The sequence below is a fragment of the Protomyctophum parallelum genome, assembly GCF_964188405.1.
Source record: "Protomyctophum parallelum genome assembly, chromosome: 13".
Classification (NCBI taxonomy): domain Eukaryota; kingdom Metazoa; phylum Chordata; class Actinopteri; order Myctophiformes; family Myctophidae; genus Protomyctophum; species Protomyctophum parallelum.
In genome coordinates, this window is record NC_139708.1 from 7092020 (window position 1) to 7107999 (window position 15980).

The 15980-nt window shown below is 44.1% G+C and overlaps 1 protein-coding gene across 1 annotated transcript; it reads right to left on the reverse strand.

Moving 5' to 3' along the window:
- Positions 1 to 377: 377 nt before the first annotated feature.
- On the reverse strand, positions 378 to 10424 carry LOC310869664 (solute carrier family 45 member 4-like; the record flags this gene model as incomplete). The annotated part of the gene is made up of 3 exons (XM_083780495.1): positions 378 to 398; positions 1019 to 1081; positions 8481 to 10424. The coding sequence occupies 3 exons, from the start codon at positions 10422 to 10424 to the stop codon at positions 378 to 380; spliced, it is 2028 nt and encodes a 675-aa protein (XP_083636621.1).
- Positions 10425 to 15980: the final 5556 nt, after the last annotated feature.

Here is a 15980-nt window from a genome sequence, read left to right on the forward strand (position 1 = left end):
TAGGCCTACTTAAAGTTAAAAAAAAGTTCTCATTATGCATTATATGTACAAAACTATAACTTTTTAGGATTCAAATTAATAAACGGCAAAAGTAGCAGATCTACAAGATCTAAAAGCGTTGCTTTGTGCCCACGTCTCGATCTTATGGATCTGCAACTTTTGATGCTTTCTGTGTGATGCTGTGTAGTATGATCAAATAGTATGGCCTTAATTTAGGGGGAAGAATAACCCACAAAAGGTTAAATTATGGAGACAGCAACAACATACTTTGTTACTGTGTCCGTCACTGAATAATGTGAAAGATACAAGGCGCAGAACAGAGATACAAAGATACAAGGCGCAGAACAGAGATTCAGTGTAGGCAGAATTATCAAGTGCTACTGCTGTTTATTGCCCGCCTGTCACACCAGTTCACAGTCATAAATCATTAGAATACGACACGGTGCTCTAAAAGCAGGCCTCGCCATGGAAACGTCACACTGTTTTATTATGAATATCGTTATCATTGTACTAATCTGTTTTTTTGAATGAACAGTGCGAACACTGTTTCTCCAGCAGAGGAGTTTTTTTTGTAACATGCAAGGTTACCTGAAGACAAATGTCCTTTTGATTGAAAAGTCGACAACTTCCTTGGTAGTGATCCATGCTCCGCTCCACAATGTTTAAACAGAGGTGTTGATTCTGAGAAAATGACTGCTTGGAGCCTCCCTCCCCTCCCCTCCCCTCCACTTTTTTTTCCCTATTAAATATGAAAACAGGCCAAATGGTTCTATTACGGCCTCCTATACTTAGTCAGGACTCTGTGGTCACTGCAGCAATTATCAAAGATTATTTGAGTAGTCGACTCCCCTCCTTCCTTCTCTGGCAAGGACGCGTGCTGCTTGCCCACTACCTTAAAGTCCAACAACACTGCCGATAAAATAATAGTGGATCAGCCAGTAATAATTTGCAGTCCAAACAGGTTCTGCTTCTCTCCCTGACGTGGAGGCCGTGTATTGGCTGTACTTTGCCTGCTAACGTTCTGTTCTGCCACATCGCCATACACTCTGGGACTGATGGCGCTGCCCGCTCCACACCGGCTCTGGACAGGAACAAGGACACCGGCCAGAAACCCCTCACAGCCTTCTATCCCGTCGTCTCACTGTCTCTGCTCTGCCAAGGCCTTCTCTTCTATACACAGCATGTGTCTGGAGACTATATAGTATTGGACCATGTAATCCTTGCGGATAAGTGCGGTGATAACCCGTTAATAGCCGGAGGGTGATTCTACAAATGCCTTTCGAGATTTTTCGAGATTATTTTCCAAAATGCTCAAAAATAGCTGTACAATGTACAATTTAGAATTTAGGCATTTAGCAGACGCTCTTACATCAACACAATACATCAAATACATAGAAATAGTCATCAAGGAACCTAACATCCATCTAACCGTAGAATATCTGTACAATGAAAATAGCAAGATGTACAAGCTCGCTGCTGTGAGCTTGTACATCTGCTATTTTTTAATAACCAACTCAATAATCTAAAATGGCACAGACGATGCCTTCCCGGTTTGAATGAGATAAGCAAGTCAACACACACAGCAGTGCATAGGTGGAGGAACAGAAAGGGCACAAACAGACAAACAAACATCATTATATTTGGGCTTAATTAATGTCCAGTGATTATTTGAACGGGACACTTTTGCTTGTGGGGAACATGATGGATTCCTGCAGCTCCTGCGGTTGGGCAGAAAATGCATGCCTCAGGGCACATACAGTATAGACCCTGGCTGGCCCGTGGCACTGGCATGGTTCTTAGCCCACACCCAGTGCCTCGATCATGCCCCACACTCTTGACCACTGACATCCTCCGCTGTAACTCTGACCAGACGGTAAACACCAACGGAATGGACCACACACGCACTTAAACATTTTTGAGTGAGCTGCCTCGGGACTTACTTATGCAGAGGCAAGCAAACACACACAGGAACATGCATATATATATATATACAGTATATACCGTTGGTTGCTGTCAGCCAGGAACCTCTTACCTCCCATATTTGTACCTTTTCTTTCCTGAGTAAATTAATCTCAAGTAAATACTTGATCGCACTGTATACGGCGTCACACAAAAGCATCAAAAGTAGCAGATCCACAAAAAATACTAATCTAAATCCTGAAAAGTAACAGGTTTGGACATATGAGGTTTCCACCTGACAGAGACGATGTATGTATGTATGACGTATATACTATATGAAGCCGTGCACAAAGCAGGCACACACGTATGCACAACTTGAACATGTGCAACCATGCACGGACACATGCATGCAGACGTTACAGACAGACAGACAGACAGACAGACAGACAGACAGACAGACAGACATGAGCTACCTTGGACGTGCTGTTTTACACACAGCCGTAGAAGAGGAAATTGAGTAGGACACTTTATTAACGGGGCCAGGACGTGGGGAGACTGAACCGTTGCTGGCTACGTTAACTAGGCCTGATTGCAAACTAAGCCTGCTAGATTTATGTAATAATAACCATATCATCCCGGGCGTGCCAGTTGGTCTTGGAAGGAGGATTTCCCAGCATCCCTCTAACACACTTGTTGTGTTATTGATGTGTCAGTTGTACTTGTTTATATTAGAGGGTTTATTGTGATTGATGATGTCGGTTAATGTTGTTCGCAGTTCCATTCGGTCATTTTGTTTTCCTGTCAATAGATTTTGGGTAATGAAACCATTATGGACAATGATGGGTGCATGGTTGTTGTGGTGGGGACCTCCCCTCCCACCTTCTATATTGAAGACTAAGTTTTGTTTTGCTTTGTTGGAGCCACTTGTATTTGCTAAAATTTCAAAACTGCAATGTGGCAATACTCTGTTAAGTAAAACTCTGGAATTCAAAATGTACTTACTTCCAAATTTAAGTACAGTATAAAAATGTATAACGTACCTAACCGTAATCATCATAATCTGCAAAGTAACCAGTAACTAAAGCTGTCAAATAATTGTAGTGGAGTAAAAAGTGCAATATTTGCCTCTGAGATGTATAGTAGAATAAAGCTATTTGAAAGTGTAAATACTGAAAAAAACTAAATTGTACTTGTACAGTACTTGAGTAAATGTACTCATAGTTACTTTACAGTACACCACTGCCTGTCAGAAATGGGTTGACATGCACTACAGTATCTAAGTAATGGTGACTTGACTTGAGGGCTGGTTAGATGGAGAGAGTGCCATCCACCTCGCGCTGGCATTGGAAGGGTGTGCAATGCACTTCAGATCTCTGCTTGGAGGAACAGCTAAGCTGTGCTTAGTGGTCGGCCTTAAGCGGAGATTTGGGCAGCCTACCTACTAAGAGGACACCGGGAATCAAGTGTCTGCCAGAATGAGGGGATAAAAGGATTGCTTCATGGGAAACCATGCATTTCCGGAGCCCAGCACAGTGCATCATCGGCTTGGACATACTCAGCCGCTGGGGAGCCATGGTGTATATGTACCTAAGGCCCGGCTCTATCTGGGCTCAGAAACCATAGCCCCGAGGTGGGAGAGTTAACCACTGTTCAGCCAGAGAGGGCACTGCTACCTCATCTCAGCCATCTTCCCAGAGTGCTATACACCAGTCAGTGCGGGGACCAAGACGCCCGGCCAGCCAGCCATTAAGAACTGCTACGGCAGTCAACAGGGGTCAGTACAGCCGGGTTGGACTTCATCAACAACCACCCAGTCGCCAGTATACCGACACCACCAGCCCAACCCACAATGACTGAATTCAGCCAAAATGGAAAGGCAAAGCACTGAGCAGAGATATAGCAACATCGAACCTCCCAAAGACAATTCAAAGTTATGACGTTTGGCTTTCGCAAAACACCCTGGCCACCTTTTTAGCCAGCCTCTCGCAACTCCTGTGCCATTAACCTTGAGAGGCTGAGTACAGTACAAGTATAAGGAACAGAATTGTAAATCATGTTGTCGGGCGACAGCAGTTTGCCCCAACTGCTACTGTCCAGAAAGCCATAATCATCCCACAGAACAATGACAAAATCTCACCTACTTAGACCAGGGGTTTTCAACCAGTGGTCCTTGAGGGGGTTCCATGTGGCCTTTAAATCTTGAGTGGATAATTAAACCATTTTCGCTCTCGAGAGTTAAATTATATTTTCTAATTTACAATAAGTCTACACAATTAGAGTAGAAGAATGTAGAAGAATTGTTATTTTGTTCAACGTTTGCGTGTTCTCTCTCCTAATGGTACCAACATCAATACAGCATGGACTGTGTGTCACCGTGTCTGTTACTGGGGACAGTTGGACTGCTTATAGGAGGGGGCTGAGATGGACTCTTTGGTCATCTACTTTGTTTAGGAGTTGTAATGTATGATATTACTATACAGTACTAGGTTTTACCACTTTTATGGCATGCAAAGACTGTGCGCTAATAGACAGGTTGTCTTCCTTGTCTTTGCAGGTTATGATGCCTTTACAGTGCATCTACAGTACACCATGGCCCTGGAGCAAGATATTACAAATAGTGGTGCCCCCAGACAACATCACTGTTACCAGGTAGGCACGCACACACGCACGCACGCACGCACGCACGCACGCACGCACACACACACACACACACACACACACACACACACACACACACACACACACACACACACACACACACACACACACACACACACACACACACACAGACATTTTATTGTTGTGTTGATTGTGCTTGTTTTGGGGGTTTATATCTATAATAGTATAATTCTGGATTACATCCAGCATTATAACTTTTGTATTATTTTGTTATATTGCATTGCTATGTTAAAGCGCCAGCATGTGGAGGTGTAGCGTTTTGAAAGTGGTATATAAACCATTTTGAAAAACAGTAAATACCATTTGTCGAGTGGTATGCCAAATAGCACTTTTGGAGCTTGCCCCTTATGAACATTTGTTGGTGGAACTTGTCCCGTCTCCTCCTGCTGATCTTCAAGCCAGCGGTCAGTGATGCACCGTGACAACCACAGATGATTGGTGTGAAAACATGCCGGAAAGCTACAGGAGAGGCCCTTGTAAAAGTTACATAATATCCTAAATGCCATGAGTATAAATCAGCGGACATGGCACGCTGATGCAGTTGTAGGAAGATGGTTGTTTGTACTGCGCGACAATGTGTACTTAGCAGGCCTCTGTGGGTTTGAGAAGTGAGTGTATATAATGGCCGGGCTGTACAGTAGCTGACCACTGGCTGATGGACGCCAGTTGACAGGCATGGTCGGTGAGAGCGCCAGTTGTAATTCCTAACGCCCTCCGGTCAAGACCCCATTTGTCATGGCCGTCGAGTGCTGCAGTCCCCAATCTATCAATTCCTTTGGAGTAGTTGGTGGAGAAGTGCTTGGCCAAAAGTTATACATTTCCACTGAAATCAGCACGGAGTATGTATATAGCAAAGATGCTTCCTTCTCCGTGTCAACGTTGTGTGTTAGTTCAGTGATTCTCGCAGTGGGGTCCGGGGACCCTTGGGGTTCCTTGAGATGGTTCCAAATGGACCCTTAAAGGTCTGACTGTAACGCGAGAATGTACAAGTGGAACTAATTGCACCCGTAAGGGTCTATTTGGTTCCATTTGTACACTCTCAAGAGTTATACAGTAGGTGTCTTTGAAATTAAAAGAGCCACTGACTCATGTTGTCCTTCGTTCATCACCACGGCTCCTGCAAAACAACAAAGTTTAATGTAATGTAGTTGGGGTCGTGAACACTAACCTGTGGATTGGACAAGCCTGTGGTGATTTGATGACTCTAGCTGCCTTTTTGCACACGTAATAAACTCCTCCGCTCGGAGAGAGCCGCTCTCTTAACCACCTAATTATTAGAAAGCCCAAGGCGACAATCAGTCAGTGAAACACTTGTCATTTTGTCTGCAGTTCCAGTCCATCCGGCTAAAGAAAAAAAAAAAAAAAAGCTCCGCAAAGTCAAACATCTTAACAAACACTCCCACAGCACCCCAGCCAGCCCTCAGTCAGTCTGTCTGCGGATCCCCCCCTCCTGATCCCCCCCCTGCAAACACTCTCACTGGGCCAGATTTACGACCCTAGGCAGGGCTGGGGGGTGGGGTGAGGTGAGGGGGGGTGTCACGAAGGGTGTTGTTGCTGCTCTGGCTCCAGAGTTAGCACTGTGAGCTCCTGACACAGGAACACGACTGCTCAAGACATCATGGGCCGCGCGGGGCAGGTGAGCCCTGCGGGACTGGACTTGATTTGAGGAGTACAGCCTGGAGGACCCGCGGGCTCCGTTTGAGCAGTGTGGTGGCGGTAGAAGAAGTGCTCACAGTTTCTTTGTTTTCTTTACTTCAGTAAAAGTATCAATGCTGCAATGTAGAAATACTCTGTTTAGTATCCATAAGTACATCATTCAAAAAGTACTGGCATCAAAATGTACTTGACATTCAGGATGGGAACCCCTTTTGGGGTAGCAGCATAACAATTGAACATTTTCAGAAACCTTAGTTCAGTATTTAGAAGGCGTTTTTAGAATCGTCCTCAGTCCTAAATGGGTTAAAGTACCAAAAGTAAAAGTCTATGTGCTACGTCCAACCTGCAGGGATTTTTTCCTGGTTACGTCCAACCAGGGAGAAATCACACCTGTGTGAAGTGAGGGGCGCATCATCATGATATAACATGTCTATTTGCTCAGACACTGTGACGTGAAATTGTCCATTCATTGTCAATGGGATTTTAATCTTTCTGTAGGACAAATATCACACCCGTGTGAAGTGAGGGGCGCTCTTGTCATCGTACAAATCTACATCATATTTGGTGGACATTTGACCTAATTTCTCCTTTCATTGCCAATGGCAAATATTGAGACGTGTGGGGAGAAAAGCTGTATATAGGAGGGGCTGAAGCGATGCCAGTATGTGACGAGAAGGTCCTCGCCGCCGTGTTACAAGGCCCTGTCTGACACTAAGCCAATTTTCTCAGACACTATGACGTAAAATTCTCCATTCATTGTCAATGGGAATTGTGTAGGACGGAAATAGACACTACACAACTGAGTTCTCAATGGATGATGTGGTGTGGTGTGGTGTGGTGTGGTGTGGTGTGGTGTGGTACAGGATTAAGGGCTGTATTTTGCGTGTCTTAAGTACCAGGTCTTATTACCTAACTTGAGTAAACTAAAGACCTGGAGGCGTGATCAATGCTCTTTGGCCACTCAGAATAGCCAAATGGCATTGATCACGCCTCAAGGTCTTTAGTTTACTCAAGTTAGGTAATAAGACCTGGTACTTAAGACACGCAAAATACAGCCCTAAGAATGCTGGCTTTCATACCAATGTTTAAGTAGATTGTAAACATAATATAGCCTAACTTTAATTTAAAACAAAACAACTTTGTCTGTTATTATTGCAGTGAATATGCCATATATAATATGGGCTATAGGAGGATTAGCCTATACAAGGTGTAGTATTAATCATTCTTGCTCATGTCATTAGTTATGTCTGTCTTTTACAAACTATACTATATACAGACTAGCCTAGGGCAGGGCCTATCAAAATAAACCAGTGTGATGATGACCTAGTAGTAGGATGTTATTGTCTTAATTTGTGGTGCGCTCTACCTGGGCTAAAATCAAACGACGCCGCTAAATGTCCATGGAGAGATTTAAAAAATAACTCAAATAAAATGTAGATGGCAGCTCTCTTTAGCATGTAGCTAAATATGGTACAATAGCCCCTGATTTTCCACCAGAATAGTTTGTGTTTGTATATATATACACATACATACATACACATGTGTGTGTGTGTGTGTGTGTGTGTGTGTGTGTGTGTGTATATATATGTATATATATAGTATATATACAGTGTGTATTTATATATATATATATATATATATATATATATATATATATATATATATATATATATATATATATACCTATTTACATACACATCCGGACTTAGCCTTTCATAGATAGTCCCACAAAAAGTATAAACAGAAATAAATGGTCGGAATAGCAGGCTTCGGAATGCCGGTGTGTAACCCTGCTTTTGCCACTTTCCGTAGGACGTTCACTTTCTCTTAGAAGTAATGGAACTTAACTACTGTATGAAGGGTCTCTAAAAAAGTTGCTGCAATTCAACATAGAAAGTTTGTATAGAGTTGACATAATAGTTTAGGCCCAGTGAATCTTTTAGCACTGTACAAAAGCCCATAATTCATCAGTTATTTCTCCGCTGTCTGGATTCCAAATGTTTGGTTATGGCTGCAAGTTTACTTGATTTAATAATAGTAGGCCTAAGTGATTTTATTTTATTTTCAACTTCGGTGACCAGGTCAAAGTATAAGCACCATCTGCAAGCTGGTAATTTGCTTAGCATACAGGGAATTCACTTTAGAACGCTAACCTTAAAAAGAAGAGAGTAGGAAAAAAAAATCCTGAACCTACGTTACATTTCCTCTGACAAACGGGTTGCTGTCTTATACCCCTCAGTGTGTACTGAGCTTCTGGCCTGCCTGTTTGGGTATATAACTAGGAAACAGGCAGCAAGAAACGCCAGGAACGATCCACCAGAAGCCACCATGGGGATGACACGCACGCTGTCCATTTCTACCACAGGGCCCAGGGCCAATGCTACCAAGATCTGGCTGATATTGGCCTGGCAGGATAAGATGGCACAGTCTATACCAAAGCCTCTTCTGGTGTTTTCTGGGCTATGCTGAACATACTCTTTTATTTCATGGTATTGACCCAGTAAAGCATAAGGACAGTAGGAGATGATCACATCCAAGAGACCCATGCTACTGATCATCACCATGGCAATGTAGACATTGGGGAAGATTGCCATGACAGCAGTTCCTATGGAGAATCCCAGGGTTCCCAGGATGTAGATGCCCTTGATGCTTATGTCAAAACTATCCAAACACTTCTGAAGGAGGGCAGAACAGACAGAAGCAGTAGCAGAATTGACAGCGAGGCCCCAACAGCCCATCTGCACGCCCTTGTTGTAGTTCTGGAGCTCAATGGAATTAGCTGGTGCCGTGGGGTCTCCGTGGTAGATAACTTGTCCCATGAAGTCAGTATAAAACACAGATGCAGCTATAATAGAGAACCATGTGAGGAGATGACACACACATAACCTCCACAGTTGGCGTGGCATCTTCAGCATTGAGATCCAGAGTAGTCGTACAGTGGTGCCCCTCTCTGATCCGCCTTCCTGGTCTGAGCCCTCACATGACAGACTCCTCTTCTCTGCATGCTGTTGGACGTCACATGAGTCATTAAGGCTGCAGGAGGGGGGGATTGTCTGGGGAGCTCCAGACGCTGGCCCTGGCATATGGCACACCTGTGATCCCATTCGTCCAGAGTGTGAGGGGATGATGGAATGTTGTCGGTTGTACTTGTGAGGGTGTGTTGAGACTGAGGTTGATTTGCTGAAGGCGTGGTTACCTTGTTCAGTAGAGCCGTGGCCACTCACTGGGTGGGAATGACCAGAAATAGACACAACTTCTTCAACGATTTCAATTGAGTCAAAGTGGCCAACATGGGTAGAACGAGGAGGAGAGGAGGCCTCCTCCATCTCATACTGTGACTCTGGTATGGCTAAGGCTGAGTCACTGTTACTGTTAACACACTTAACATCAAGGAAGTCCATCTCCAACACAAGATCGACATGGTTGTCTTCCGCAGCAAAGTTGTCCTCTCCAATCGGGTCAAGGACATTGGGCTTTAAAGAGGATTGACTACTGGAGCGAGTGGAGTCCCTATCTGCTGTGGCCTCTGCCTGGTGGGATAGTTTGAAAGGTCGCTCGGGAATACTGAGCATATGCAATATAACAGAGATGATGAAGATGGTGGCAGTAAAGAGGAAAAGGACCTGCTCCCGGGACTTAAATGCACGACCCAAAGCCGTGTCAGTCCATTCTAGACCAGCTAACATATAGCCCACAGCGCCACCTATCCCACCAGCGAAAGAGTGTATATTTAGAGCCATATCTTGCTCCTCTGTATCAGCAACATCTAGAAGGTAAGATATAATTGGTCCCTCAGAAGCATCAGCACAGAAGTCCAGTACCACCACGCCCAACACAGTAAGGACGATGCCGATTGGCTGGCTACCGGGGGTGTCGCCAATAGACAGACCTATCAACGAGCCGTTTAGAAACAGTGCTACTCCCAGAAGCAACCCCACAGACAGGGCCAGTATGAAGGGTCTTCTCCTACCCCATCGTAAAGTGCAGCGGTCACTGGCTGAGCCGATCACAGGACCTAAAATCAGACCCAGTACAGGACTGAGGAGCCAGGTTAAACTGTGGTACTGCTCTGGAAGGCCTATTTGCAGCAGCAGTGGAATAACAAGAGCACTTTCCATGGAATAGCAGAACTCGCGGCCTAACATCACTGACCCGTGCATCAGCCAGCGATGCAGTGGTTTTCGCTGCATCGCTGGATGTGTGTGTCATTTCTTCGGCCTGTTCTCCTCTTGGAGGCTAGTTGCCTCGTTGTCCACTGTCTCCTGCTCTTCTTCCATATTTAGATCCTCTCCTTTAGATACCTCTCTTGCATGGATGTATCAATGGGTATGCTACAATTTATCACACAAATGACGCATACAAGTCTGCTTTAATGCATCATCAAATATGATGTCAGTCCTCCCCAAATATGGAGTTCCACATGCCTGGCAGAAATACAAATCCTTTTGAACAAGGCAGGGTCCAGAAATTGGAAATGCTCAAGTACAAATACCTTAAAATACCTTAAAATTGTACTCAAGTACATTAGGTAGCCTACTTGAGTACTAAGTTACTTTCCACCACTGAGTGACAGCTAAAGGTCCGGGGCCACAGCTTGTCAGCTGTGTGTGCTGAGTGCGGCGGGTCCCCCAGAACGAGCTGGCCCTGCGTGCCCTGCGAATGACTCCAGTCTGTTATCCCATTCTGACCTGAGATCAGATTCATACGAGGTTTCCGCCGGACACACACTGGTCTGACGAACCCATTCTGACCTGAGATCAGATTCTAAAAATGTCAGTCGTTCTTCGATTTTTCAAAAAATAGCAGACCTTCAAGCTCGTATCGCACCACTCGGTGGCGCGATATGAGCTTGTAGATCTGCTATTTTTCAATAGCTAAAGCATAGCATGATGCTGACACCAAAATGGGTGCCCGGTCAGAATGGGTTAAATGGTGGCACCGGCTCCATTGGTGTGGCTGCATGGCGCGGCGGCATGCAGCCCCACGGCGCGGCGGCAGCCCCGCGCACTTCAAAAAGCTCGGGGGGGAAACGCGCAGCGTAAACAGCCATGTCGATCCATCCAAATATTGGGAGAGGCAGCGAAGGAGGGACGAGATCAAAAAACAACATTGGTTCTGACTCAATAGTCCTTTCACTGCACCTCTCCGCCGGCTCCTTTTAGCCAGAAGGCCCACAGGGTGCACGTATGTGTTTTCTCACAGTGTTTGTATAAACATCCAGCTCAGGATTTAATGAGTGGGCAAAGCAGACTGATGAGAGAAATCAGTTTATGCAAGAATGAAAGCCACATGATTAACAACAACACGGGCGGTACCAGGGGAAGGCACCGTGGCCAGCCATCGCAAGCAACTACACAATAGCATTAGGCCTTAATATAATAATATTACAGCTATTTTTACGGCACGAAAATAGTTTCAGTCAAGTGATTGTAATCATACTAATCCATGCTGGCCTGTTGGTCATTTGGTAGATTCTACTGTAGCTAATAATTTGCCTATTCCCGAAGCCATGAAAGCACTCTTTGTGTGTGTGTGTGTGTGTGTGTGTGTGTGTGTGTGTGTGTGTGTGTGTGTGTGTGTGTGTGTGTGTGTGTGTGTGTGTGTGTGCGTGTGCGTGTGCGTGTGCGTGTGCGTGTGCGTGCGCGTGCGCGTGTGCGTGCGCGTGCGCGCGTGTGTATTTTAGATCTGCTTGCTCAGCTATGCCGAATCCCCCTTCTTCCATTAAAAAACAAAATTTGCATGCTGTCCCATAAATATAAAGACTGACACACACTTCAAAGTCAATAGATAACTGTACAGGCGACTTGAAAAGCGTGCATTCTGTTATCTGTATGATCCTTATGACTTTCATCCTATTGACTGTGTTGAGCAAACTTTAGGAATGGAGTCCGCTATTAGGACAGTTTGAATGTAAATATGACCATGTAGTCACACCTGTTATACCCATGCAGGCACCATTTGACTAATAAGGGAAGCCACTGTGAGAGTTATAGAGCTGAGGCTAGAAATGCACGCAGAATGAGCAAGTAACCGCAGTGGCTCTTTAAATCACCAAATGCTTTGTTTTGGATTCAGATGGCATGTGCTGTAATGTGTCAATTGAATATAAAGGCCCCTCTGTGTTACTGTTTGTTTGTTTGTGTGCATACGTGTGTGTGTGTGTGTGTGTGTGTGCGTGTTATCTTTATTTGTAAGACCCATCATGCTTTGTGCTCGTCTGTATGAATTTGAGAGGGCCAGCTGCACGGACTTGGCACAGAGGCCACTCAAGGCTGTGTTTATGCATGCATTTGTGTGTGTCTGTCTGTGTGTGCCTGTGTGCGTGTGTGTGTGTACGCGCGGGCGTGTGTGTGTGTGTGCACAATTAAGTACGCTTTTTGCCCAAGACAAATAGACTACGATAGAAGGCCAGATACTGTATAAGTTTACATATTAAGGATTACCCTGAGAAGAATGTGTCATAGATGGATTGCAATGAAGTCGCGGGCCAGTAGCATGAAGTTCAACACAATTCTCTGCCAAAATGCAACCTGATAATTAAGGGAGTAATCGGTTACACATTGCAACTATTTAGGATTTGATCAGTTCACTATTTAACAAAGTCGTGGTGAAGTCTAATAATGCTACCTGTCTATTACATGCAGACACAGGTGTGAACAGAAGGCAGGTCAGGTAAAGTTCAGTCAACGAGGCGCTCATCGCCGACCGCCGTCGCAAAGCGCTCAAGCAGAAGAGACTGTGGTGTAGCAATGCATGCTGGGGAAAAGAGAAATGTGTAAGAATAACACAAGCATGCCAAGAGAGGCTTTTTCATCCGGTTGAAAATAAGGGTTCGTATAAAAAAAAAATAAGGAGGCAAAACTGTATGACAGTCTTTCAGTTTAGCTTTTTTTTTTACTCTCAAAGAATGGCTTTCACATCATAAGGTTTTGAGGGCTCCCTCCCTGTCCCTGATAGCTTTTATCATCCCATGGCGTTGAAGAAGGCCAGGAACCAGCGGGGGTTATTTACTCACGTACTGTACTTAAGTACAATTTAGAGGATTTCTTTTAACTTTATTGGAGTGTTTCTAATTTTCAATACGTTTGCTTTTACTCCACTTCATCTAAAAGGCAAATATTGTACTTTTTACTTTTTTGAAAACTTTAGTTACTTTATAGATTTAGATTATTATTACAAAACATACATTAACCACTTGAGGCTATAGCTATTTGAAAATGGCCGGTCTACAAACTGTAGATCTGCTATTTGCAAAGCACTTTTGTAAAATGTTATGTATGTTGTGAAATGAACACCGGACTTGTACTTGTAACAAGACCTGTGGCACAAAGTGACGTACAAGTATTTCTACAGTAGGGTATTGATACATTTACTTAAGTAAAGTAACATGTGAGTACTGCGAGGACGGACAGGACAGCTGGTTCACAGCGAGGCTCCGGGGGACAGGGAGGTGCGCTCCACTCCGCATCGGCGTTGGGTGGGTTTGGGGTTCATCCTTTTCAAAATGTTCTCGTGTTTGCTTTCACCTTGCAGCCGGCGTGCTGCCCCCCCCAGGGTCTACTTCTCATGTACAACTAGATGGATTGATGACCGCGGGGAGTGGACATCCATTCCGATGGCTAATGCAGCACCCCAGCTCATAATTCTTTGACTGCACAGTGCACACTGCGCAGGCGGGGATTAAATCAAACTGGAAGCCACACTGCACTAGGGACGGGACGATGTGAATATTACACGTCGCGATTATTATGGCAAAGATGATTGCGATTAACGATATCATGGCGATGCTAACAAAAACAGATGATCACAAGCTTGTAGATCTGCTATTCTTGGCGAATGTGTAGAGTGAAATAAGAGAGCATACCAAATGTGCTCATTACAGGTCTGTTTTTAAGTGGAGGGTTTAAGTGGTACTGAATTTGCCGCTCACAAAAAGCGAATTCATTCTAGTGTATAATGGAGGACAATTTCACAATTAATTACTGGAAGTCAAGTCTCCCTGATATGATTATTGTGAGCATTTTCTTATCACGATAACCGATAATAACGATTACACCTAGTGAACATGACTAATGCAGCAGCCAGCTCATAATTCTTTGACTGCACACACACAGCGATTAAATCAAACTGGAAGCCACCCCTGCGCATTAAAGGTTATGCTACTTGCGTTTGGAGTGTATTGACACACGCAAGGAGTCATTTGCATGATTTGTTTACTTTCCATGTTTGTCTATGTAAATATGAAAATGTCCGTTTACCACAAAGTGCTTTTATCCCATGGAAAACATACAAAGTTTTGTTAATGTTTAAACACTCGGGTGTAGCCGCCTAGCCTAATCATTTGCCTAAAATAATGCCAAATACCTAAAAGGAACAACATCTGTTTGGCGGTTTTCTTTTTTTCTGAAACTGAGACATAATAAAACGTGCCAAAAGTTAGAGAACTGTAAAAGAAGAAGACACTAACCAAATTATCAGTTATTATCAGCAAGCTCAGGAGATGAATATGTTGATGAACTGTTTGCTTAATGCTTATCTGAATCAACAGGCAACCAGAAGAGTCTATAGAACAGGTAGACCTGTTGTCTGAAGCGCACACTAGATTTTATAGCCACTCATGAGAAAGTTGACACCTATCTACAGAGTTCTCAGAGTTCTCATGTCTCAATGTCATGATGTTGCCCTAGTTTGATAATATTTAGCTGCATATTGCATTCCTACAGAGAGGATTAAACGAGTGCCTGTCATAAAACAAATAGGACTGATTGTATCTGAGCAGTTATCTTTAGTTTGTTTTAGTTTACCCATTAAGACCTGAGGCTAATTCTACAAATGCCTTCTAAATCAGTAGTTCTCAAACCACCTCGTGCCCAGGATCCCCAAAATTATATATATATTTGGCCAAAGACACCCCCCCCCCCCTGAAAATCAAACACTTTCAAGATTTTTCAAAAATGTTTAAAAACAAATAGCAGATGTACAAGCTCGCAACGTGGCACAAAGTGACTCGCTGTGAGCTTGTATGTCTGTTATTTTTGAGAACCACTTTTCTAAACCACTGTTCTAAATTATTTCGCTGTTACTATAGTTGCTATATAAAATATCTATTATTAAACAGTTTTTGTGATTCTTCAAGAACAGGTAACACAGCAACCAAACACAATCGGCGATCGTGATAAACGGAACACTTATAAACAAAACCTGTGTCAAGTAGTGATTGTATCTTCTTTTGACAGTATAATTTTAATTGCAGCGCCGGCTATTCACTCCATCCGCTCATATGGCAATGTCAACACATCCAGGCTGTGTGTATCCTAGCTGTGATACCATAGATTATATCTTTCCTTTTTTGCAAAGCCACAGGCAATGCCTGCAGCACTGCTGTACAGTACACAGTGGCATGATTATGGTACCACGGTGACAGGTGATATCTCTTTTTTACTACCGGCCTTGTCAAAGCGTGCGTGCGTGCGTGCGTGCGTGTGTGTGTGTGTAAATCGAGGCACACGGAAGACATTATGCATAATGGTCATCGTGTATATACTGGTCGGTTGAGTGGCCTCGCAGCCTCACATGAGTGGCTAAAGAGCAGGTTAGTCAGCCTAGGAATGTTGCCTCTTTGATCCCTGGATTATTGGTTTCATCTTTGTGGGGCTGCGGTCCGGGCTCATCTCCGCCCTCTGATCCACAGGGGCCTCACTCCACACAGATCCATATGGATATATTATTATTATTCCCTGTCTGTC